The sequence below is a fragment of the Phascolarctos cinereus genome, unplaced genomic scaffold (assembly GCF_003287225.1).
Source record: "Phascolarctos cinereus isolate Bilbo 61053 unplaced genomic scaffold, phaCin_HiC Scaffold_3;HRSCAF=262, whole genome shotgun sequence".
NCBI classification, from domain to species: Eukaryota; Metazoa; Chordata; class Mammalia; order Diprotodontia; family Phascolarctidae; genus Phascolarctos; species Phascolarctos cinereus.
This window is the reverse complement of record NW_027555736.1, coordinates 73629535-73655668: the sequence shown is the minus strand read 5'-3', so window position 1 is coordinate 73655668 and position 26134 is coordinate 73629535. Positions and strand designations below refer to the sequence as shown.

At 42.5% G+C, this 26134-nt stretch overlaps 1 protein-coding gene across 1 annotated transcript in view; it reads right to left on the bottom strand.

Moving 5' to 3' along the window:
- The window catches only part of CRTAC1 (cartilage acidic protein 1), a 183599-nt gene that overhangs the window by 69151 nt on the left and 88314 nt on the right, over nucleotides 1–26134 (bottom strand). Inside the window, 1 exon segment of the mRNA XM_020996911.2 lies at nucleotides 5761–5957. Within this exon segment, the coding sequence (XP_020852570.1) occupies nucleotides 5761–5957 (197 nt within the window).

Here is a 26134-nt window from a genome sequence, read left to right as displayed (position 1 = left end):
ATTCCCACTCCTGGAGGTAATTCTTTGGATTAAGAAAAGCCAAAGGAAGAGTAAAGATTCTGTATTACCAGGTTGCACAGAAGTAGGGGAATGATGTCAGGAAGCATTCTAACCCAGGCTCACCCTTTTGGACATTACTCAGAGTGGGTTTATTGGAAAAGATCAGGGAGCAACTGGAGTGAGGGACTGTCTGGGGAAGGTGTGCCCATAGCATTCCCCAGTAAGGGATCAGTCTGAAGTATCTAATATTTGAGGGCACTAGGTAGTACTCAGCAGTAGGAGATGGTAAAGAACATCACCTAATTCATTCCTTTCCCTGGGATCATCCTCTTGTCTCTGGCTACCAGTTGCTGAGTCTCACATCCACTATCTGGCATCTGTCCTCATTACTAAATAGATAACATGACATAGTGGGTAAAGAACTAGCCTGAGAGTCAGGGCTCAGGCCCTGCTTCCAATACATACTGACTGTGTGACCCTGGGAAAGTCACTTGAATATCTTAGTGGCCCCAGACAACTGTCTAAGACCATAAGCTGCAGAAGTGTTACCAGTCCACATTGGTAGAAAGAATTTCTGTCCTGGGAGTTCCCTGCAGGGATGAAATCACAGGTTCCGTCCTGCCTGTTCTGTAGTGTGTTACTAAGCTTCTTCTTGGGATCACCTGGACTCAAAGAATGTAAGAGCTGTGGGTGGGGAGAATTTGAGATCATAGGTTTTTACTTGTAAGGGATATATATAGATAGACAGACAGATAGATAGATAGATAGATAGATAGATAGATAGATAGATAGATAGATACAGATATAGATATACACACATATGTATGTGTATATATATACATATATACATATACATATATGTATATATTGTTCTGACATAATTGGCTAGTCAGTCAGGACTAAATTCAGGCTTCTGATTCTCCAGAGTCGGCATGACATGGTTCATAGAGAGGCAACTTTGAAGCCAACTTACTGAGTGACCCTGGGAAAGTCATTTACCCTCTCATTTACCCTGGACAACTCTTTAAGCCCATGACCTGCTCAGTAGAGGGAGTTTTCTCATCTGGGAGTTCTCTATACTACTAAAACCACAGGTGCAGTTCCTATCCTTCTCTATTAACTCCTGGTTGAGGGTTTCCTTCCTCTCATCTCCTTGGGACAGTATTAATTCTACCTTTTCTTGGAATGAATGGTTGAAGTAGTTAAAGGGACTCCTCCCCAAAGCACACTGCTTGTAGGGATGGAAACTCCCAATTCCTTTAAGAAACAACCACAAACAGTACCAGTTCATCCTTCATAGTGGAGATTGGCATTCCCACTGGAATTTGTAGTTTTAAAATTGCCTGATGCACCAAGGAGGTTAAAGAACTTGCCCAGGAATCATAGATTGAGATCTAGAAAGGACCTTTGGGCCCGTCTAATCCAGCCTTCTCATTCTATAGAGGAAGGAATGGAGACCCAAAGAGGTTAAGATCATCCCATGATCAGAGGTGGGATGGGAATGCAGGTCATTCTGAGTCTAGGTCGGGCACTGTCTCTACCATGTGGTTATTGGCCACTCTCAGACTTCTGAATCAACCAGTCAAGCCCATACCCATTGGTATCAATAATATCCCAAAAGCAACCAAGATCCTGGGGTCTGTAGAAGGTAAAAAGAAGGGGAGATGACCTTTCCAGGTCCCTATTGTATCCCATCCCAACATCTCTCACAAAAGCAAAAGGATCCCCAAAGCCAAATGCGCTTAGCGGTGTTGGTCCTGAGATGGAGCTCCCAGAGGCATCTTGGGCTCCCCATGGTGGCCAGGGGATGGAACAGCTAAGCACAGAGCCAGCTGGACAGATGGGAATTTGCTGACATAGCACAAGTGTCTCTGCTCCCCATCTCCTCCCACTGTCAATGAATCAATTGAATCACTCAACTGAAAAATTAACTTAAAACCACAGACATTCCTCAAACCCACAGAAGGTCACCGAGAAGTGTGGAGCCAAAGCTAAGGCTGCTGGGAATTGGGGAGGGGAGAGGGCCAGGAAGAACTTCTGTCTCTAGGATGGTCACCCCAAGCAGGTCTTCAGCCCCTGAGGAGGCAAATGTTAGGGCACTCATCTCTAGAAAGACCATGATTTCTTCTTAGCAAATCCATTTTGTTTGCTTATATTTGAGGTGTTACCATCTTCCCCAGATATAGTCTACCATTCTGACATAAGAGGTAGCCTGTTGTAGTAGAAGGAATATTGTTCTCAGCGTATGAAGACCTGAGTTCAAGGTCTGGCTCTGACACTTTGTGACCTTGGGCAAATCACTTAACCTCTCAATCTCAATGTCCTCATCTGTATATATTATTAATATAATAAATTAAATGTATTGAATATTACATTAAAGCCCTATAGAGCTATGAGCTATTATGATGTGACAGTAGATAGATCACTGGACTTGAAGTCAAGAAGATCTGAGTTCAAATCATGCCTCAGATAGTTTCTAGCTGTATGACCTTGCACAAGACATTTAAACTCTCAGCTTCATTTTCCTCAACTGTAAAATAAGGGGGGTTGGACTTGATGGTTTCTATGGTCCTTTATAGCTCTTAATCTAGGACCTTATGAGTATATCTCCTAGAATCCTCTTGCTTCTATTCTGATTCTCCTTCACTCCCCCTTTCCATCCCCTGTCTCCTTTCCTGCCCTTTGCAGTCACACCTACCCTGTAGCTCCTGCCTACAGCCGGACCTTAGATGGATCTTGGTCCCTTCCCCTGACCTTGCCCCACATTAAAGAGTTGATCAGCTCATCAATTAACTTCGTCCCAATCCAATCTTTCCTTAGACTGAGAGCAGTAAATCCAGCTGGATAATCATGCCCTGATATTTGTGTAGGGATAATTACAGTTGCACAGCCCTGAGTTGGTGGCAAGATGAGATGAAAACCCATAAAATACCACTCGGGTGCTGGGCTATTGTTTCCTGGCTTCTCGAGGCTGGCAGCTGGCCAGGCAGCAGCACCCTCATCTCACCCGGCCCTCGTTCTGGCCCTAGCCTCGAGCCTCATCTTACATCCTACCCTCCCCAGGTCCTATCCACAGGGAGCAGGGAGCCTTCTGAGGCTGGATCTCTGGGACTCAGTGGGCCCAGGACCATCAAAGGCCCAGTTTTTCCAGCTTCCCCTTGCTTGGGTGGCATGTTCCCTCAGCAATACAGGAGGCTCAGGTCTGCCTTTTTCACAACGAGAGGTCCTGCCAGGTAGATGGCTGCTTGGGGCTGAAGGAGGCACAAACCAAGTCATTATATTTGTCTATACCCTAGGCACTCATGCCCCTTCCTGCATTTTTCTCCTCGTCACCCTAACCTCATTTTCATTTCACTCATTCAATCAATTATTTCACTGAGGCTTCAGAATCCTAGATTCAGATCAGAGTTATGGCAAAGAGCAAATAAGCTCAAATATGAAAAACGGCCTTGGAAACTGTAAAGCCCCACACCTTGAAATTTCACATTTGCATAGAAACCTCACAGTTCTCAAGGCAACTTGACCTACAACAGCCCTGGGAAGGAAGCAGGGGCAGGTATCGTCCTCATTTTTACAGATGAGGAAGTGGGCGGCGTGGAGACGGTGAGGGACTCCCCAGATAGCCCGCAGTTAGTGTATGTAAGAAAGGCATCCTGACATGGTGCTAAGGCTTTTGACTCAAGGGATCTGGGCTTAAATCCGCCTTCTCAATCTCAATGTCCTCATCTGCATATATTATTAATATACTTATATTAATATATTGCCGACTTTAGTTGTTGAGTCGTTTTTCAGCTGTGTTCCACTCTTTGTGACTCCATTTGGGGTTTTCTTGGCAGAGATACCAGAGTGGTTTGCTATTTCCTTCTCCTGCTCTTTTTACAGATGAGAAAACTGAGGCAAACAGGATGGAGCGACTTGCCCAGGATCACACAGCTAGTAAGTGTCTGGGGCCAGATTTGAACTCAGGAAGATGAGTCTTCCTGACTCCCAGCCTGGCATTCTATCCACTGTGCCACCTAGCTGCCTTAAAATCTACGATTACTATTAATATATTAAAGCACTTACTATTTGTGTGACCTTGGGCTAGTCCCAGAACCTCTGCCTCTTTCTTCATCTATAAAATAAGGGGAAAGTGGACTAGAGCAGGGGTATCAAACTCAAATAGAAACAGATCCCTTCAAGCTGCAGATTGCCTTAGAAAACTACAAGTTACATCTGTGTTTTATTGTATGTTTATTTATTTTGCTAACATTTCCCAATCACATTTTTAGACCTTTATTTATTTAGAAAATTCTTTGTCTTTTTTACATTTTGAGTTCCCAATTCTCTCCCTTCCCCCTTCACTGAGAAGACAAGCAACAGGATATCAATTATCCATGTGAAGTCATTTCTGATTACATTCCTTTGTGTACTCCAGAGTATTGGGATCTGAGTGTAGCCTGTAAGGTCATGAGTTTGATACCTTTCAACTAGATGACCTCTAAATTCCCTTCCAGATGTAAAGCTATGATTCTATGAACTGAGGTCTTTTGACTCCAAATATCAAAATATTTATTGGTTTTAGTGGGGCAGCTAGGTGGCACAGTGGATAGAGTGCCAGTCCTAGAGTCAGGAAGACCCGAGTTCAAATCCAGCCATAAATACTTACTAGCTGTGTGATCCTGGGCAAGTCACTTGACCCTATTTACCTCAGTTTCCTTATCTGTAAAATGAGCTGGAGAAGGAAACGGCAAACCACTCCAGTGTCTTTGCCAAGAAAACCCCAAGTGGGGTCACCAAGAATTGGACACAACTAAAACAATTGAATGACAATAACAAATTAGGTTTGAGCGCTACACATTACTGCCTCACTAATATATTGCTACCACTGCTCTTCCCCTCTCTGCCCATCTACCACCATGGAGGCTGAAGTGGATCTTAGACAGATTTTGTGGGTTTTTTGTTGTTGTTTTTGCTCTAGACCTGTTATTTCATCTGTTTACGGAAAATTCCTTCCAACTATGTGGATTGACAACTTCTCAGCAAATTATAATTTTAATGAGTTGCCATAAGCATTGCGAGGATAAGTGACTCAGCCAGAGTCACACAGCCAATGTATGTCAGAAGGACTTGAACTCAGGTCATCCTGACCCCAAGGCTAGCCATCCATCTGGACAGGTTAGAGGTCTCAATCAGGACAGATCCTAAAAGAGCCTAAAGAGGTATCCTAGGAAGTCCAATCCTATTTTGGCTGGCTGTGGTCAGGGGGGCCTCTGGAAAGTTTCTACCCTGGCTCAGATCAACACACCTGACCGGAAGATTCTATAGCATGTACTCCAAATGTGCTGTCCTCATTTCAGCATGGGCAGGGTTGGGAGTTAAGAGTCTCTGAAGAAGCCTTTAGGAGAAGACCTATATCTGCTTCTCAGAATCATGGTACCTTGTAAAATAGGTTTCCTCTTGAGATGTTCTGGGGACCCTGATCTAACTCAGCAACTTGTGGGCTAGAGATGGTTTTCACCTTCTCCTCTGTGTCCCCTATACTTGGTCCAGGGAACACCTTGCTGTCAGTAATAAGCATTAGGAGGCTACATCTAGACATTATTCTAAGAGGTGAGGTCTCTATAGGCCTCCCTCACCCTCAAGAGCTCCTTAATGGAGAAATCGAGGGGCTCTGTGTGGAGATAGCAGCGAGGCCTCTTTGAGAAGACATCTATAAGAGAGTTAAAAGTAAGTCCTGGAGGTAGAAAAGGAAAGAAGGGAGCTAGCCGGGCTCCCTACCTGAGAAGGCATTGTTGGTGTTAAGGAAGTAGATTTCCTCCCGGCCATCCCCGTCAATGTCACAGGCAGTGACCCCAATGGCGTTCCCCTGCCGGTCCCGGAGTGCATAGTAGGGGGAGCTTCTCTCATCCACTGCAATGTTCACCAGGCGCCGCTGGGCTCGGTCATACTTCAGAACCAGGTTGGGGCCATTATACCTGAGGGAGAAGAGAATGACAAGGAAGATGGAAAGGGGAAACAACATCTCTCTCCACACATACTCAAATGAACCTCAGACTTCCCTGAACAGCTTGCAAAAATACCTATCCAAAAAGACTTATATGAAGTGATGCAAAGTGAAGTGAGCAGAACCAGGAGAATATTGTACACAGTAACAGCAACATTATACATGGAAGAACTGTGAATGACTTAGCTATACTCAGCAGGACAATCCAAGACAATCCCAAAAGACTCATGATGAAGCATGCTATCCATTTCCAGAGAAAGAACTGATATTATATGAATACAGACTGAAGCATACTCTTCCGTCCGTCCTTCTTTCCTTCCTTCCTTCCTTCCTTCCTTCCTTCCTTCCTTCCTTCCTTCCTTCCTTCCTTCCTTCCTTCCTTCCTGTTTGAGGCTTCTTATACAAAATGACTAATATGAATATGTTTTACATAATTGCGCATGTATAACCTATATCAAATTGTTTACTCTTGGGGTTGGGGGGGAGGGAGGGATAGAATTTGGAATTCAAAACTCTTTTAAAAATGTTTAAAAAATTGTTTTAACATATGACTGAGGAAAGCACAAAATATTATTAAAAGGAAAAAAATATTTATCCAAACAGAGTTGCCAAGGTAGGCCCACCCTTCCAGGTTAGTGTCTCATGGGAGCCTGTCTGCTGAGTGTCTCATGCTTAGACCCCAAAGTCTGGCCACTGATAAATAGGGAAAGGGAAAGAGAATCTGGTTTTTACTCTCCTATTTGAATTCAGCTGCCCGCATAGCATCCAAGGCAAAGAGTGGGATAGAAGGCCCCACTTTGGCCCTGGGACTTCCATAGTGAAGAAGCACCAGGGGAAGAGAAACCATTTTGATTGGGGGTTGGATACTTAGAACCTGACAAGACACTTCCACATTTAAATCACACATTTGACATTAGCATCTCAGGCTAGAGAGTGTGAATAAATATAGCTAGATTAGGTCAACCCACTAGATTTCTTTGACCTATTTCACGATTTTGGCCTCCCTGTCTCAGCTGAAATCATAGCTTAGTGTTAGCAAGGCCAGTGTTCTTACTTTATAAGAAGAAAGGAAGAAAAAAAAACATTTACTAAGTGTCGGTTATGTGCCTGGCACTGTGCTAAGCCTAGGTAACAAGTGCTGTCATTATTCCCATTTTACCGGGGAAACTGAGGTAAACAGGGGGTAAGTGACTTGCCCAAAGTCACATAGCTCATAAGTGTCTGAGGCTGAATTTGAACTCAGATCTTCCTGACCTTAGGCACAGTGCTCTATCTACTTTGCCATTTAGCTGCCTCTGTCAGATAAGTAAGGAGCTCGGCTAAGGCCACACAGTAGGTACAATAGAAGCAGCAAGTTTTTCAATTCCCAGTTGAGTGCCCTTTCTATTAGTACAGTGCCTGGCACATAGTAGGCATTTAATAGGCCACAACAACAGGTATTTATTAAATACTTCCTATGTTCTAGGCTCTGTGCTAAGTGCTGGGAATATATAAATACATGCAAAAAGAATATCCCTGCCCTCAAGGAGCTTATAGTCTAATGGGATAAGACAACACATAGAAGGGAGCTGAGAAGCAGGGGTGTGTGTGTGTGTGTGTGTGTGTGTGTGTGTGTGTGTGTGTGTGTAAGAAGTTACCCAAAGTCCAGAGAGTCAGCAATACAGGGAGAGAAGCAAAGGAGTGAGCATGGCTGGCCTTGGCATTTCCTCAATGTGGAATTTCCAAGAAGCACTCACCAATTGGAAGAGACGTTCACTCAATTAACCTTACCCCACTTCTTTCCACTTGATTACATTTCATTAATCCTTGGAGTTCTCTGAGTCAAGTAGGTCCGGGTCCCCCAATTATTAAGATGCCCCATTTTATATCTCACCTGGAAAATCTGAGGTGCCAAAAGAGAAAATAATTTGCTGAAGGTCCCCCAAAGAGAAATGGAGCAAGGTAAAGGAGAGGATTCTGGGATCCTGCCTTTCAAATAGAGTGCTCTGCACAGCACCAGACTCTTCTGAGCTTTCCAGAGGAATCTAGCCAAACCCCAGGTATGTTTAATCCCTTACACTCCCTCTCCTTTGTTTTTAACCTGCTAGTATATCTTAAGGGAAATTCAACTGCCTGTTTCTGATTAGTCCCTTTTGTGAATGCTTGGGGCCAGCAGGCTGAAGTCTCCAAGGTGTCTGAAAGAAGTCACTTTCTTGTTTTCCTAAAATGAAGCCAATTTGACCCTCTTCACAGTTACTCAGGATTTGGAGCCAGTGAAGTTGGAGGATTTTTAGAAAACTGGCCAGGTGCATCCTGGCACCCACAGTGCATGAAAGGGGAGAAAGGAAACTTATTATCTACTGAGTCAGCAGCATGGGTGATGGAAGGGAGCTTGTTAGACACCTTAACAAAGAGTTTCTGAATTCTGTGTGTCAGGGGAGGCTCCATGACCTATGAGAGGTACCTAAGATGGAGAGACAGAACACTGAGGGCCCAATACTAGCTCGGTCAGCACTTGGCTGGCCAGCCTCAGGTACGAAGAAATGCTTAATCTGAGTGAAATATGATTTCCTCAGTCCTACTAGGAAAAGAACCCAGGGTATCTGGTGCCCAGCCTTCTCTATCCCAACGCTATATCTTACCTCCAAAAACCATTATCTTACAATGATGATGATGATCATAATAATTAGAACAATAATAATAGACATTTGTGAAATGCTTAACCTTTCCCAGCCAAGCTCCTTGAAAGAACCCCCCACTTAATCGCCTCTTACTCTCTTTTAAAACCTCTGCAATCTGGCTTCTGACCTCATCACTCAATTAAAACTGCTGTCTATAGTAGTTACCAATGATCTCTTATTTGCCAAATCGAATGATTTTCCCAGACCTTATCCTTCGTTGCCCTTTCTGCAGCACTCGACACCGTTGACCATCCTCTCCTCCGAGACACTCTCCCCCTTCTGCCTGCCCCTTCTCGGTCTCTTTTGTTGGCTCATCATCCGTACCCCACCCTCTAACTGTGAGTGTACCCCGACATTCTATCTTGGGCTTGTTTCTCTGTTCCCTTGCTTGGGGACCCTTATCAGCTCCCATAGTTTGAATCATCATTTCTATGCAGATGACTCACAGATCTATATTTCCAGCCCTTGTTTCTAGCCACCCATCCCCCACCACGAAGATGCTTATGATTCTAGTATCCACTCCTCTTCCCCAGGACTCTCTCTTCTTCTTGTGGCTAAGGCATATTGAGTCTAGGAAACATTGATTTGCAAAAGGAGTAAGTTCACCATTTGTACATGGTTGTCAACAACGTCACCCGTTTAGGGCTAAAGTTCTTAACTGCAGTACATGAACTTATATAATATACCTACATATCTAAACATATAGACATATATGTATAGCTAGATATATATGCATATGTATATATCTATGTACATATAGATATACAAAGATAGATATATGGGTAGAAAGATAATTATTTCAACTGAATTGATTTCCTATGTATTTTATGCAGTTATGACATTATTCTGAGAAAGGGTTGATAGACTTGACTAGACTGCTGAAGGGGTCCATGACCCCCCCCCAAAAAAGCTAAGAACCCTTGGTTTAGGGCAAAATCACATGTGCCTCAAGACGCAGAGATCTCAACCTATGCTAGTTTTCTCTAGATCTTTCCCCAGACCCATACTCCTGTATTTTTACAGTGTCAATCATAGGATTGCAGGATTGGAGACTAGAATGAACCTTAGTGATCTTTAAGTCTAACTTTTTTATTTTTGAAGATGAAGAAACTGAAGCCCAGAGAAGTTAGGAGATTTATAATTTCCTATGAGAAGTGAATATATCCTTGATTCAAGGTGCCAGCCACAGGATGATAGGATTAAGAACCAGAAAGGATTTAAAAAGTCTTCTAAGACAATCATCACATTAAAAATTTTTTTTTTTAAATTTAGGCAATTGGGGTTAAGTGACTTGTCCAGGCTTACATAGCTAGTAAGTGTTAATTGTTTGGTGTGAGGCCAAATTTGAACTTAGGTCTTCCTGACTTCAGGGCTGGTGATCTATCCACTGCACCACCTAGCTGCCCCTTAATCATCACATTTTGACAGATGGGGAAACTGAGGTTAAGTGACTTAGCCAAGATCACACATGTGAACCACATTATTCCCTTTGTGCCCACTACAGGATCATATATACATAGAAATATACATATACAGATGCATATATATATATATATATATATATATATATATATATATATATATATATATAGCTATACTTATATGTCTATATGTTTAGATATATAGAAATATATTATACAATTTGCTGCACTCCAGTTAAGATTTAGAGCTGGACAGGACCACAGAGATGATCTAAGCAAACCCCTTCATTTTTAGAAATGAGGTAATCAAGATCCAGACTTTAGTGATTTGCTCAAGGTCATATAGGTAGTAAGTATCAGAGGTAGGATTTAAACCCAGGTCACATGACTCCAAATTCTTTGCTCTTTCCACAACACATTGATACTATGTCTTTTTTACGGATTTTTTTTTCAGGCAATCAGGGTTAAGTGAATTGTCCAGGATCACACAGCTAGTAAATATCTGAGGCTGGATTTGAACTCTGGTCCTCCTGATTCCAGGGCTGCTGCTGTATCTACTGTACCACCTAGCTACCCCTGACACTTTGTTAACCAGGACCCATCTTCCTCTAGAATGTTTCACACCAGCCTTGGCTTTTCTTGGTTTCTGACTGGTGGTTAAAAAATATAATCACATTTTTAGCAAATCAGCAGGACAACTCTAGATTTCATTGGTGGCTAGTACTCCCATACACAATTCAGTGGCCCATCTCTTCTTTCATCATATTTCTGTTCTCTCCTGCACTCAAAAGAATAGCACAGAACATGCCTGCCTCAAGCAAAAGATGGGAGACATTTCACTACCTTCAACACCCCAGACTGTCACAAAGGCTCTTCTTGTGCCTGGGATCTTGCCTCTCCAAGCCGACATAACCATCAAATTAATATTTCTACTAAAATGATAATTCCCAAAACACAAATTTGACAATGTTACCTTCTCCTCTCCCCACTCAAAAATTCTTATGATGCCCTATTGTTTCTAGGATAGAACACACACTTCTCAGCCCAGCTTTTTTTTTTCTTGGTGAGGCAATTGGGGTTAAGTGACTTGCTCAAGGTCACATAGGTAGTAAGGGTTATGTGTCTAAGATAGCATTTGAATACAGATCCTCCTGACTCCAGGGCCAGTGCTCTATCCACTGTGCCACCTAGCTGCTCCTCACCCTGACTTTTTAAAGCCCCTTACAATCTGGCTGCCACTACCTTTTCAGCCTTATTTAACATTACCACCCTTTACACATGTTCTGTTTCAGTCCAAATGGCCTGCTAGCTTTTCTTTCAGTTCATGCTTAAATCTCCAACTTTTGCACAAGTGACCCCTGATACCCGGAAAGCACCTGTCCCTCACTTCTGCCCCATAGAATCCCTGCCTTCCTTCAAAGCAAAGCTCAGGTACTGTGTCCTCTATAAGGCCTTTCCTGATCCTCTATCTGTCCCCCCTTTCTTCTTTAGCACTTGCTCCCTCTTGAAATGACCTTGTATTACTTTGTATTTATTTACCTGTGTACAGGTGGGATTCCCCACTCATTAGAATGTGACCTCCTTGGTGGCAGTGTACTATTTCATATGTTTGTCTTTGTGTCTTCCACAGCAAACCCAGGGCCTTCCACACAGGAGATCTCAAAGGGTGGGGGACATCAATTGTTCAATAACAATGAGTATGGCAAGAACTCCACCTGGGATATACTGAGACTTAATTCAACAAGCATAGTATAGTTGGTGGAAAGACTGCTGGATTTGGAATCAATTCACTCAGGGGTGATCCTGGCTCTATTACTTAAGAATTGGAGCTCTCTGGGCTTCAATTTCCTTACTTTTGAATAAGGGGGTTGAGTTATATGGTGGATGGGAAGTTCTTCTCTTCTGACCAGCCCTAGCCATCGGTGGTTCTGTGCACTGGGGAGGAACGCACCAGCAGATACTTCCCCCATGAGAGCCTGGGGAAGTGTAGGGTACAAGGATCAGAATTGACCTCAGAAGATCCTGTATGCTCATCCTTTTCCTAGCCTCAACCATCTTTACCTCTAGGAGAAAATACAAACTCTTCAGCTTGGCAACTAAAAGCCTTTCTCAGTCTGGCCCCAGCCTAACCTTTCAGGTTAATTGCCCACCATGCTCTTTCATGTACCCATAATCCAAACAAACTGGCCTCGCTGCTGCTCCCAGAACTCAGTCTATCTGCCTTTGTGCTTTGGTATAGGCCACTCCCCAATGCCTGGAATATACTCCCTCTTTATTTCAATTCTTAGAATTACCTTTGTTACTACTGAGTCATTTTTCAGTCGTGTTCCAAGTCTTTGTGACCGCATTTGGGGTTTTCTTGGTAAAGATATAGAAGCAGTTTGCCATTCTCCTTCTCCAGCTCATTTTACAGATGAGGAACTGAGGCAAACAGGATTAAGTGACTTGCCTAGGGTCACACAGCTACTAAGTTTCTGAGACCAGATTTGAACTCAGGAACATGAGTCTTCTTGACTCCAGGTCTGGTGCTTTCTGCACTATTGGCGTCCTCTAGCTGCCCTTAGAATTCTTAGCTTACTTCCACACTCAAGTTCATATGTCACCTCCTAGGAGAAGCTTTTCTGTAGTTGGTAGAATTCCAATAGCTCAAACGATCTCTTCCTCAAATGATTATGTAAATATTTACCTGTTCTCATGGGAGGCAGCATGGAAGAGTGGGAAGAAATCTTGCCTTAGATTCAGAAGACCTAGGTTCAAATCTTGCCTCTTTCACTTAACTACCTATGTGAGTTTGGGCAAGTCACTTAACCTCCTTAGGCTATTCTTCATGATGGGTAAAACAAGGATGATATGCTTCTGAAGTCCCTTCCAGCTCTGGATCTGTGCTCCTTTGATGTTGCATAACCCAGTAGATTGCAAGCATCTTGAGGGCAGGGAGACTTTTTCTTTTTGTCTTTGCATCCTCAGCACTTAGCATAGTGCCTTAAAATAGTAGGTACCTTTTCCCCTACTGCATTATTCCACTCTATGTTATTATCTTCATTTTACAGTTGGGGAAACTGAGACTTGGGGAGAGATGGATTCAAAACCAAGTCTCCCCTAACTCCAAACCTACCTCTTCCTCTACTGTGGCACATGAAGATCTCTGGTTCCATGATAACTTGGGTGTATCTAAATTCCCTATTGTTTTAATCTGTATGTACTTACGTATGTACTAGTCTATCCATTAGAATGTAAGCTACTTTAAAGTAAGGATTATTTCATTCTTTGTGTTTGTGTTCCCAAAGCCTAGCCCAGTGCCTAGGACACAGCAGCTGCTATTAATAAATGCTCATTGATTGTTGGCCAATTGATGGGATCCAATAGAAAAATAACCTACTGGCTGAAAAAAAAGCACTTAATAAATGCCTATTGCATTGAATTAGATATTTAGAGGAGCCTCGTGGACCAAAGAGAACTCAGTATTCTTTGAAGGTATTTGTTGCCAGCTAGAATCCTTGCGATCATTCTCTAATGTTTGTCATAGCACCTTCTACTTGCCAAGTGTTTATAGTCACTCTCACTGTTGTTTACAATAGCATCGTCCAACATCATTCTCCCTGTTTCACAGATGAACAAACCAAGGCACAGGGGAAGGGAACTTATTGAAGGTCACAAGATAAGTCACAGGGTGGCAGAGCCAGGAGTTCTGAACCACCAATCGATTGTTCGTTCAGCCTGCTGGTTCCTATTTTTATTTATTCCCTCTTTTGAAATTCAACAGAGGAACATAAAGGTGAACATGAACTGAGCTAAGGGGGGCACTCCGGTAGATGGTATAGTGGTTGTGGAGGAAAGAAAGAGGCTCAAGCATTAACTTGTGCTACGGGAGACCTTTTTTTTTTTTCCATCAAAGGCCACCTACACAGAGGGGGAAAAAATCAATTTAGTAAAAAGCAAATTTGAAAAATTAGTGAAAAATATAAAATGTTTTACTCATTTGCTTTTTCAATTAAGAAGAGGGAATTCAAAACTCTATTTAACAAATACAATTAAATAATGTGCTTTAGTTCTATGTTATTGCTACTGAAGGGAGAGAGATGGGGGGAGGAAGGAGAAAGAGAAGAGAAAACAGAAGAGAGAAGAGAAAAGAAAGACAGAAAAAGGACATAGAAAGGCAACCTGGTGTAGGGGAAAGAGCCACTGGATCTGGAGTCAGAGGGTCAGGGGTCAAATCCTGGTTCTGATACTACTTAGTGTCACCTTGAGCAAGGAACTTAATCTTCCTGGGCCTCAGTTTCTTCATCTGTATGAAGAAGAAGCTGAACTATCAGGGTTCCTAATCTGAGGTCTGTGAACTTGTTTTTAAAAATAATTTGAAGACGGTATTTCAACGGAATTTGTTTTCTTTGTAATTAGTTTCCCTTACAATTTCAATATAATTGTTTTCCTTTGTAATCCTTTGTATTTTCTTTGATGCATTTAAAAACATTATTCTGAGAAAGGGCCTATAGATTTCACTAGACTGACTGCCAAAGGATTAGAGAAGGAATAAGAAAGGAGCCCTGGACACAAGGAGGTGAAGAATCCTTGGATTGGGGGATTTCGTGATCTTTCCTTTCTAATACTAATTCCGTGATCTTATGACATAGAGAAAAGATGGCAAGGTACAGACAGAGGAAGAGAATAATACAGTCCTATGGAGAAAGAAATAATGAAACCTACAAAACCAGAAAAAGACACACGTGGGAAGAGAGATGGAGAGAAAGATACGTGCATGGAGATACTGACACACACATTCTGCACCAGCACAGTTTGGCTACAAAGTAAGTCTAATGGTAAGTTAAAAAGGAACCTCTCAGTCACTTCAGAATCTAATTTTCTGTTTGATGCCTTCAGCTGTAAATTCATTTGAACTTCACAACAACCCAGTGGGAGAGGTACTGCAGTTTCCATGTGAAACTGTGACTTGCCTATGGTCATGTGGCTGATAAAGGCTGGGAGTGGGATTTGAACATGAGTCTTCCTGATTCCAGGTCCAGCTTCTGTCCCCTGGACCAAACGGTCTCCTGGTAGAGTTCCGAGTTGTCATTTGAGTGTTAAATAAAGCATGCACCTTGTAGTTGGGACAATATGAAATGTAACACCTACTGCCTCCTGATAACAGTGTATCCTAATTGTAGGAAGATAATTGAAGGGGGGGGGGTAACCCTAGAGCTTCTTCTGGTACTGCAATTGTGAGCTTAAAGTTATAAAGGCAAATGTTATATTCCTCACCTAGAGAAAAAGTGTAAATCCAGAGTTGTTAAGTATTATTATTCAGACACAATTATTAGTGCTACTAGTCCTAGTGAGCTGCAGTTAGTAAAGGAACTCTTTGGAAGAAAAGAAAATGCTGCCTGGAATGGAGATCTAATGTCCATGTTGATGTAGAAGAGATTCAAAATGTTCTTTTTTCCTCTTTCTTTTCCTTTTTCTTTTTTTTTCTTCCCTGGCCACCACAAGAACCACTTTCTATTATTATAAAAAATCAATTCAGCATCTGTTGGTACTGCTAGCCACAGTAGAGTGATTTACACAAACTTGGTCCCTGCCCTCTAGGGGCTTACAATTTAAATCTGACAACACTGGTGCAATTGAACACAGAAGAAGGAAACATAAAAAGAATTTAGGAAAAACATTTGGCAAATACCTGGATGGACCTTGTATTTTATAGTATGCTTAGTTGATAACGTATTTGATTCACCCTTCAGCACTGTGTTCTATTAGGTAGAGAGAGGTTCTTCCTTCCCACCTCCCTTACATTTCTCCATTATCTCCTAGAAACAAGCTTATTCTTATCTCAAGAAAAGAAAATCCCACCCAATGAATCTTTTAAGTGTGTACGGCCAGGGGCCTGACTCTTTTTTTGTGTTATTCTCAGAGCAATGTATCAGAGCAGCAACTTAGGATCAATCACTGTTCTTCCAGTATATACCCAACGAAACCCACAGAATTTTGGAGTGGATGCCAAATTCCTGGCCCCTGGAGGGGGAATGAAGGGTGGGGGTATGGCAGATTCTTTCTAGCAATTAAGAGTAATCAACTAAGGCTCAAGTAAGAACATCAGTAAGAGCAAAGAGGGCTAGGTCCAAGTTGTGATCCTAGGGTATTTGGAGACCCAGCTGGATCAAGCCACTGCTCATTGTGTTTTTAAGGCAATTGGGGTTAAGTGACTTTCCCAGCATCACACAGCTAGTAAGTGTCAAGTTTTTGGTTTGATGCCAGATTTGAACTCCTCCTGACTCCAGGGCCTGTGCTCTATCCACTGCACTGCTTAGCTGCCCCTACCACTGCTCATTTGAATACAAAATCAGAAAAGCAAGACAGGGAGCAGGGGCACAATTTGTAGTAAGTGGCTACAAATCCAGGGAGGCAACCTGGAAGTGTAATATAATCAATGAACTGTTGTTCAATTGTTTTAGTCATGTTCAACTCTTAGTGACCCCATCTGGGGTCTTCTTGGCAAAGACACTGAAGTGGTTTGCCATTTCCTTCTCCTACTCATTTTATAGTTGAGGAAACTGAGGCAAACAAGGTTAAGTGACTTGCCCAGGGTCACACAGCTAGTAAGTATCTGAGGCTGGATTTGAACTCAGGAAGCTGAGTCTTCCTGACTCCAGGCACAGTACTCCATCCACTGTGCCACCCAGCTGCCCTGCACAAGAAAATAATAATAATAGACTTCCCTGCACAAGACAGTATTCTTAGACAACGGTAGGCTAACTATACTCCTTTCCCTTTCGTTCTGCTGTAAGCTATGGATCGAATAGTGGGAGGGTGACTCTGGGTGCTGTCCACTTCGGTCCAAAGAGATTTTGATTTTCCTCTCCTTGCTTAAACCACTGCAGAACTTTCCCTACAGAGGTCTAAATGAGCCTCATTTCCAACCTGCAGGTCAGAAAGCACAGCAGATGAATCCTTAGTGTTTGCATATGCTCACTCCTTTGGGATTGTGCGAGCTTTCTTTTTCTTTTGATACAAGTGCTTGGTTTTCTCAGAAAGGAAGGGCCATGAACCATAACACTCTCTTTTACAAGACAGATAAGAAAAGACTAGCAGTAGTCTTTTGAAATTCAATGTATGACATGAGCAAACACGGGAAATGTATGATGGGAGTCCAGCAGGTGCTATCCCTGGGTGAAGAGGGTTGGTGCTCTAAGGTAGGTTTGGGAGGGAGGGACTCTGAAAGAGTACAGAGTTTCTGGGGAAGAGATATAGTAAGTCACTGCGTGTTTGTTCTAGGTGAGAAAAAAAAGGAATCTTATGGGACAGCACACAGTCTTTAAAAATACATTATGTACTTTTTTCTTCCTTTGTCTACGTCCAAAATTTTAGAATGTGAAATAAATAGAACGTTTATTACTAGGTGATCAGATTTATTAAGCAGTGTGGCCAAGAGACATATAGGATCTCTAAGGATCTCTAAGCATCAAGAGAAAACTACTTTCCCTGAGGACTTGGAAGTAAGAATGTTAGTGATAAACACAGATGTTGTGACATCCAAATATGGGCTAATACCACTGTCAGAACCAAGGATGGGAGTAGAAACTGAGTGAGTGGCCCTGGCTTTGTCAGACTGCTTCAGTTGGGCAGCATGAGAGTGTCTTTTGGATAGGAGCAGTGTGTTGTAGGTACATTTAAGGAAGGATAACTGCTGCTGGTAGTTATTAGGTTGGAAAGCAATTTCGAATTATAAAAATAAAATGTCCATATCCTTTGACCCAGAGATTCCACTGCTAGGCATATGCCTGAAGGAGGGCATTGACAAAGACAAAGGCTCCATTTACACCAAAATATTTATGGCAGCACTTTATGGGAAAGAATTGAAAACAAAGTAGATGCCCCTCGGTTGGAGAACGGCTAAACAAACTGTGCCTTGTGAATGAAAAGGAATATTATTGTGCTGTCAGAAATGACAAACATGATAGATACAGAGAAGCAAGGAAAAATTTGTGTGAACTGATGCAAAGTGCAGCAAGCAAAGCCAGGAAAACAACATATACGTGAGGTAAACGGACAGTGCAACCACTATGAAGCAATCAGGACCGTAGGTTTTGAAATTATAAAGGCCAAGCTTGGCCTCTAACAAGAGATGAGAGAAAATACCTCCTCCTTATCCTTTGCAGAGGTAGGCATCTACTGATGTGGAATTTTGAATACAGCATCATGCTTTTTTTGATGTATTGTTTGGTTTTGCTGATTTTTTTCTCTTCTTTCAAAATATCCTTTGTTATAAGGGGAGGCTTTCTGGGAGGGAGTAGGGGAAAGATAAAGGAGGAAATGTAGGCAATGTAAAAAATAAAAAAAATTTCAATAAAATCTTTTTAAAAAAAACAACCTAGAAAAAGATTGGTTGGTTTTGTGGAACCTTTGCATAGATCTGTTTGTTTGCAGAAGGATTCTGACTCCAAGGGCCTTTGGAATGCAGGAATGATAAGAATAATTGATATTTATTTTACAGTTTAAACTTTGCCAAGCACTTTATATACTTGATCTCATTTGTGTCTAAGAACAACCTGTAAGGTAGGGACTGTAGGTATTATTTTCACCATTTTGCAATGTGGCTCAGAGAAGCTACCTGACTTGTCCAGGGACATACAACTAGGATGTGTCAGAGGCAAGATTTGAACCTATGTCTTACTGACTCACTGGAGAAGAAAATGGCAAACCACTCCAGTATCTTTGCTAAGAAAAGTCCAAACAGGGTCACAAAGAGTCAGTCATGACTGAAAAATAACTCAGTAACAACAACTTACTGACTCTAAGCTCTGTATTCTATCCATGGCGCTATTCTTGCATCATTGTTTGGGATACTTTGGAGACTTCCCTGATGTGAGTGTGATTCTCTGCCTCTTTCCCTTCTGGCATGATGACCCATGAGATGCTGCTGGTCCACAGAGCCGTCAGTCAGTCAACTGGCATTTATTAAGCACTTAATTCCTGCCAGGCACTATGCTGCAGAAGGGACAAAGAAAGGCAAAAAAAGGTCCCTGTCCTCAAAGAATTCACATTCTAAAGGAGCATAGGGAAAACAACATGCAAATAGTATACACAAGATATATACAGAGCAGATGAAAGGTAGTTTCAAAGGAGAAGACATCAGAGTTTGGGGAACCAGGAAAGGCCTCCTGCAGAAGGTGGAATTTGACCTGAATCTTGAAGGAAGCCAGAGAAACAAAGAAGCAGAGGTGAGAAGGGAGAATATTCCAGCTAGGAGGAATAGCAGGGAGCCCTGTGTGGCTGGGCCTTGGAGTGTATGGAGAGGAATGAAGCATCAGAAGCTTGGAAATGTAGGAAGGGGCCAGCAGTTGGGAAGAGGCAAAGCAGAGGAGTTTATATCTGATCTTAGAGGGAGGTTTGTTGTGCAGGAGGACAAGGGCAGATGTGTGCTTTAGGAAAATCACTTTGGTTGCTGAGTGGATGATGGATTGGAATGGGCAGAGACCTGAGGCGAAAGACCAGTTAGAAGGCTTTTTTAGTTGTCCTGGAGAGAGGTGATGAGGAGGGCCTGAATCAGAGCGGGAACTATGTAAATGATGAGAAAGGGACATGTATGAGAGATGCTGTAAAGTTAGCAAGATTAGGCAAAGGATTTGATATACTGAGTGAGGTTAAGGACGTAAGGATGATAGCAAGGTTTCAAGCCTTGGTAGACTGGAAGATGGAGATGTCCTTGACAGTGATAGGAAAATTTGAAAGATGAGAAGGTTTGGGGAAAAGAGTTCCATTTTAGACATATTGAAGTTGAGATGCCCCTGAGGCATTCAGTTCAAAATGGCCAAAAGGCAGTTGGTAATAGGAGATTGGAGCTCAGGAGAGGAACTAGGGCTAGATAAATAGGTCTGGGAATTACCTGCATAGAGATAATAATTGAACTCCTGGGAGCTGATCAGTTTTCCCAGTAAGATAGTATATAGGGAAGATAAGAGGACACAGGACAGAGCCTTGAGGAATACCCCTGTTTCGTGGGTATGATCTCGATGAAGATCCTACAGAAGAGACTGAGAAGGACTGTCAGTTGGGTAGGAGGAGAACCAGGAGAGAGCAATGTCATGAAAACCTAGAGGGGAAAGAGTATTCAGGAGGAAATGGTGATTAGACTCTGTCAAATGCTCCCAAGAGGCCAAAGAGGTTCATAATTGAGAGAAGGCCATTGGATTTGCAATTAATAGATCATTGGTAACTGTAGAGAGAACAGCTTTAGTTAAGTGATAAAGTCAGAAGCCAGAATATAGTATCATCATCATCACCATCATCATCATCATCTAACATTTATATGGGCAGATAGATGGTGCAGTGAATAGAGTGCCAGGCTTGGAATCAGGAAGACCTCGGTTCAAATCTGACCTCAGACACTTCCTATCTGTGTGACCCTGAGCAAGGCACTTAACCCTGTTTACTTCCGTTTTTTCAACTGTAAAATGAGCTGGAGAAGGAAATGGCAAACCACTTTAGTATCTCTGCCCAGAAAACCCCAAATGGGGTCACAGAGAATCAGATACAATTGAAACGACTGCATAACAACTATTTGCCAGGCACTGTATATTGTGCTTTACGATTAGTTTCTTATTTGATGCTCCCAACAATTGCGCTGTCTGTTTACCTCACGTATATGTTGTTTTCCTGGCTTTCCTTGCTGCATTTTGCATCAGTTTACACAAATTTTTCCTTGCTTCTCTGTATCTATCATGTTTGTCATTTCTGACAGCACAATAATATTCCTTTTCATTCACAAGGCACAGTTTGTTTAGCCATTCTCCAACTGAGGGTAGGTGTGTTGTTTATCCCTGTTTTATAGATGAACAAATTGAGGCCAACTGAGGTGAAGAGATTTGCCCAGAGTTACATAGCTAGTAATCATCTTAGGCTGGATTTGAACTCAGTTCTTCCTGATTTTAAGCCCAGTGCTCCATCCCCTGTACTACCTAGCTACATTGGAAGAGGGGAAGAGGAGAAGAGGAGAGAAAGTAGAGAAACCTAGTGCAGATGATTTCTTTAAGGAGTTGAGCTGAGAAAAGAGGAAGGATATAAGACAGTATCTAACCGGGATGGTAGGATCTAGGGGATGTTTTTGTTCGTTTTTTTTGTTTTGTTTTGTTTTTTGGGTTTTTTTGGTGAGGCAATTGGGGTTAAGTGACTTGCCCAGGGTCACACAGCTAGTTGTCAAGTGTTTGAGACTGTATTTAAACTCAGATCCTCCTTACTCCAAGGCTGGAGCTCTATCCACTGCACCATCTAGCTGCCCCTGTTTGTTTTTAAGGATGATACATGGGTGTATTTGCAGGTACCAGAGAAGTCAGTAGGTAGGAGAGATTGAAGATTAGAGAGTGGGCACAATCTGCTAGAGAAGGCAAGATGGGTAGATGTAGAGGAGCTGGCCTTGGCAAGAAGGGCAATCTTTTCATCTGATGGAAGATCAAAATAAGAGATACTGGGGAAAGATATCTGAGTGATTTGAGATGAAGATGAAGGGGGGAGGAGCTCTGGGCAAATGTCTTCTATTTTTTTTCAATGAAGTATGAGACAAGGTTCTCAGCTGAGGGGAGGGGGGGAGGTTTGAAACAGCCACTCCTGGAGAGTGTGATAGAGAATTGATTAGGGAGGAGCAGAACGATTGCCTGGCTATAATGAGGGCTGAGCTGAGATTAGATGACATAAATTTGTAGTGGACCCAATCAGCTATGTGTTATGGGCATGTTTTCTCTTGCCTCTGAGTCTGTGTGATTTGGTTTTTCTTGGTACCTTTCTGAGACATGCTATGCCAAATCTCTGAGATGGTAGCTGTTGATTCTGCTGGTTGACCTGGAGGTGCTACAGACGGAGCAATCTTCAGTTGGATTGTCGGGGTGAGGGGAGCAGGTATGTTGGGTTGGGATTGTTGGGTAATTGTCGTTACATTCTTCAGAGTTAAACCTGCTTTCCTTAATAGCACCACATGCTATTATTCTAGATGCCATCTAGAGGATGTTGCCCCACCCAAAGTACTTTAAAAAAAGAATGATCCCACAAATGTAAGACTGGTCACTATAGCCCTGAAACAGTACTATCTAAACATCTGAACCACTCTGCATACCCCCCTCAATTTGGGATCATTAAGATAACTCCAAAGGGAGAAGGTCGAATAATCTTTTATTCCTGTTCCTATGCTTTGAGGAGACAATTTGATCTTCCCAAAAGATTTCTTAGGGCATTGGAATAAAAGGTTTAAAAACGAACACTTCCTTTAGAAAACGGGGTAACACTGTACTCCAGATCATTACCCTAAGTCAGCTCAGATTGATGAACTGGGTCTTCTTCATTTATAGAAAAGAAAAATGACTTGGTCACAGGTACACCATAGGTCAGGGCCACAACCAAGATTAGCCCTAGCCTCCCATTCAGCTTTTAGTTCCACTTTTCTGCTGCCAGAAAATACAGCTAGCTGACCTTAGAGATGGCAGATGATGAGAACGGAAGCAGAGAAAACCCATGGGGACCAAAACCATTTGAAGGAAGTAGCATGACCCTGAGACTCAATCAATCAGTCAACCAACAAGGTTTTATTAAGGGCCGGGTATGGGAGAAAGTTGTTCTACCTCCCACCACTTCAGGGCCAGTCACTTTAGGGAGATCTCTTCAACAGTTTAATCTCACTGATGATGCCCTGAGGTGCTCAATTCCTTGAGGTACCAGAACAGCAGTGATCTCTGTCCTCATATTATCACCAACAACTTTTCTGTAGTGGACACAGTGAAAAAAGAGAAAAGGAACTCTCTTACTACATTTAGCCCACACAACCTTGTTTTATAGTTAATTTGCATAAATGCATCCATATATTGGATATCACCTACCAAGACCATAAATTCCTTGAGGGCAGAGGTCTCCTTTTATTAATTTCTACCACCCCAACAGTTACTAACACAGGAACTGGGTGAATGTTTGCTGCTGAAATAGTTGGACACCAAACCCCCCCCATGAGCCAAGCCAAATTAGACATCTCCCTAGAAAATGAAGTGAAGCCCACATCCCTGCTATTGGGCCCCATTGTCAAATGTGTAAGAAAAGACAAAAATAATTAAACCTAGCAGGAGAAGGTATCTATTTTTACCTAAAGCCTTTTCTTGAAGTCTAGAAGCAATCTGGCATCTTAGGACTGGAGGCTTCAAATACTATATAGTGAAAGTGGAGAGAAAACATATGGCACTATAAATTTTCTGTATTAATATTTCCATGGGCTAAGCAGTTAAGTGCAGGCCAAAGCAGAATATGCCAACTGGCACTTTCATGTGAGTCAATGACACGGATATCATGGCACAGAGAGTGATGCGCCTGGACTCAAGAAGACCTGGGTTAGATACTTATTAGCTGGGTGACACTGGGTTAGTCATTTAACCCTTTCTGAGCCTCAGTTTTTTTCATTTGTATAATGGAGATAATAATAGCATCTACCTCACAGAGTTGCTGTGAAGATCAAATAAGATAACACTTGTAAGGTGGTCAGCATAGTGTCTGGGACACAGTAGGCAGTTAGTAAATGCTTGTTTTCCCCAGCCCCAGGGTCATTGTGAGGATGAAATAGAATAAATACTTCTGTAAGTATCAGGTATTATCATAGGCTCATAGGATCACCGATCTAGAAGCAGAAGAGGCATCAGAGAGCATCGAATCCAACCCTCTAATTTTACAAATGAGGAAACTGAGAGAATCTTAGTGACTTGTCCAAGGTCATACAGGTAGTACTTTAGGTTCTTGATGTTCTGGTACCCAGGCACCTGAGCCCAATACACTGTGTCTATTGTGATCAACACATCACATGGCCAATTCTGTGTGAACCTGATGGTTCTAGGACTCTCTTGGGCAAGCTTTATTTCCAAGGACCATAGGAATACCCTCCCAGCATCTCTTCGCTGGTTTCTGCCCCTCCTCAGGTTAAGGTTAGGGGACACTTTAGCCAGTATGCTTACTACTACACGATCCTGTTGCCCTATTCCTGATATAGAGTCAGAGGACCTGGGTTTAAATCTCCCTACTCTGATACTACTTGTGTGACAGGGGTATATAGAGTGTCCAAGGAGGACCATAGGGTCACCTTCTCATTGGACTGAAGCAGTAGCAGGATTCAGCAGCCCCCTGGGTATCTCAGCAGCCTTTTTAAGGACTGCACTGGTGTGAAGAAGGAGCTCGAAGAGGTGCTCTAAAAATTGTTCGCTTCACCTAACCTAATCCTGACAGTCAGAGATCCTACCCTGAAGTCAAAACTCGCAAAAAAAAAAGTACAAAAACTTCTGCTAAGATGATTCCTCTCACTATTGGTACATAGATTGTGTGCACACTTACGGACCAGAAGAAAGCCAGTAGACCTGAAAAACCAACAGCTTTTGTTGTGAGAGAACTAAGCAGGTATCACATCCAAATAGCAGCCCTGAGTGAAACAAGGCTGGCAAACGAAGACCATCTTACCAAAGTCAGAGCTGGATACATATTTTTCTGGAGTGGCTGCCATGATGGGGAGCACCATGAATTTGGCGTAGGTTTCACAATCAAATCTAATCTAGTCAGTAAGCTTGTATGCCTCCCAAAAGGAGTGAATGACGGGCTCACGACAATGCAATTGCTATTGCAGGAAAATGCCATGCGTGCATGGCATGAGTGCACATTCTCCCACCATGACAAACCCTGATGAGGTCAAAGAAAAATTTTATGAAGGCCTGGAGACCATCATCACCAACGTGCCAAAGGAGGACCAGCTTTGTCATTCTGGGTGATTTTAGTAGACACAGACGATCAGATGTAGCAGGGAGGAATGGCGTCAGAAACAGCAACGCTCGCTTAAAATTGAAGACTTGTGCATCTCTTGACTTCATCACCAACACTGTCTTCCATTTACCTGACTGCAATAAAACTTCATGGAGGCACCCTCATAGCAAATGCTGGCATTTAGTAGCGTACGTCACCGTAAGGAGAAGAGACAGAAAGGATGTGAAAGTGACAAGATGTGGCACAGAGTGCTGGACTGATCATAGACTTATCCTCTCCAAGCTAAACATTCACATTCCACAAAAGTAATGGCTCCAAGGCATGAAAACCATCAGAAGATTCAATGTCAACAGATCAGAGCGCTTCTCCTTCGGTGAACACTTTGCTGATTCTATGGAGGGAAAGCTGAACCAACACATGGCTGGTCACAGTGGAACAGAAAAGGAATGGGAAGCTTTCAGATATTTGCTGTGCAGTACCACATTTACTCATCTGGGCCAGAACACTCACAAACATCAGGATTGGTTCGATGAAAATGACGGGGAAATTCGGAAGCTGCTAAGCAAAAGATGAGAACTCCAGAAGGATAGTTCGTTTTTCTCTAAAAAAGCAGTGTTTGACTCCATTAAAGTACAAGGGAGGCTTACAGAGATGTAGGATTTTTGGCTCAGTAGGAAGGCAGAGAAATTTAGTTTTATGCTGATAGTAACAATCCAAAGCATTTTTTACAATGCCCTGAAGGCTATTTATGGGCCAAAGGTGTATGGTGCATCTCAACTCTTCAGTGCTGCTGGAGCCACACTGATAAGGACACGATACTGGACAGATGGGTTGAACATTTCCATAGTGTTCTCAACAGACTGTCATCAACCAATGCTGAAGCCACTGGCCATGTACCTCAGGTTGAAGTCAGTCCCTCTCTAGCCAAACTTCCAACTGGAGAAGAGGTTTTGAATAGCATTAGGCTTTTCTCATGTAGCAAAGTGGCAAAGGTACTGATTCTATTCCAGCAGAGATGTACAAGAGATGAGCTTGACTGCTCACACAAAAGCTGATGGAAATCTTCCAGGTTATATAGCAAGAGGAGATGATCTTCCAGGAAAACAGGGACGACTCCATTGTCCATCTCTATAAAGGAAAAGGAACTAGGTGGTCCAATAACAACCACAGGTGGTCTCTCTCTTAGTTATTGCTGGCAAGGTTCTTGCCAGCGTCCTCCTTAATCAGCTAATCTTTCATCTGGAAGATGGTGAGCCAGGCATGGATTCAGAAAGGACCAAGGAATGGTTGATACGGTGTTTACTGTCTAA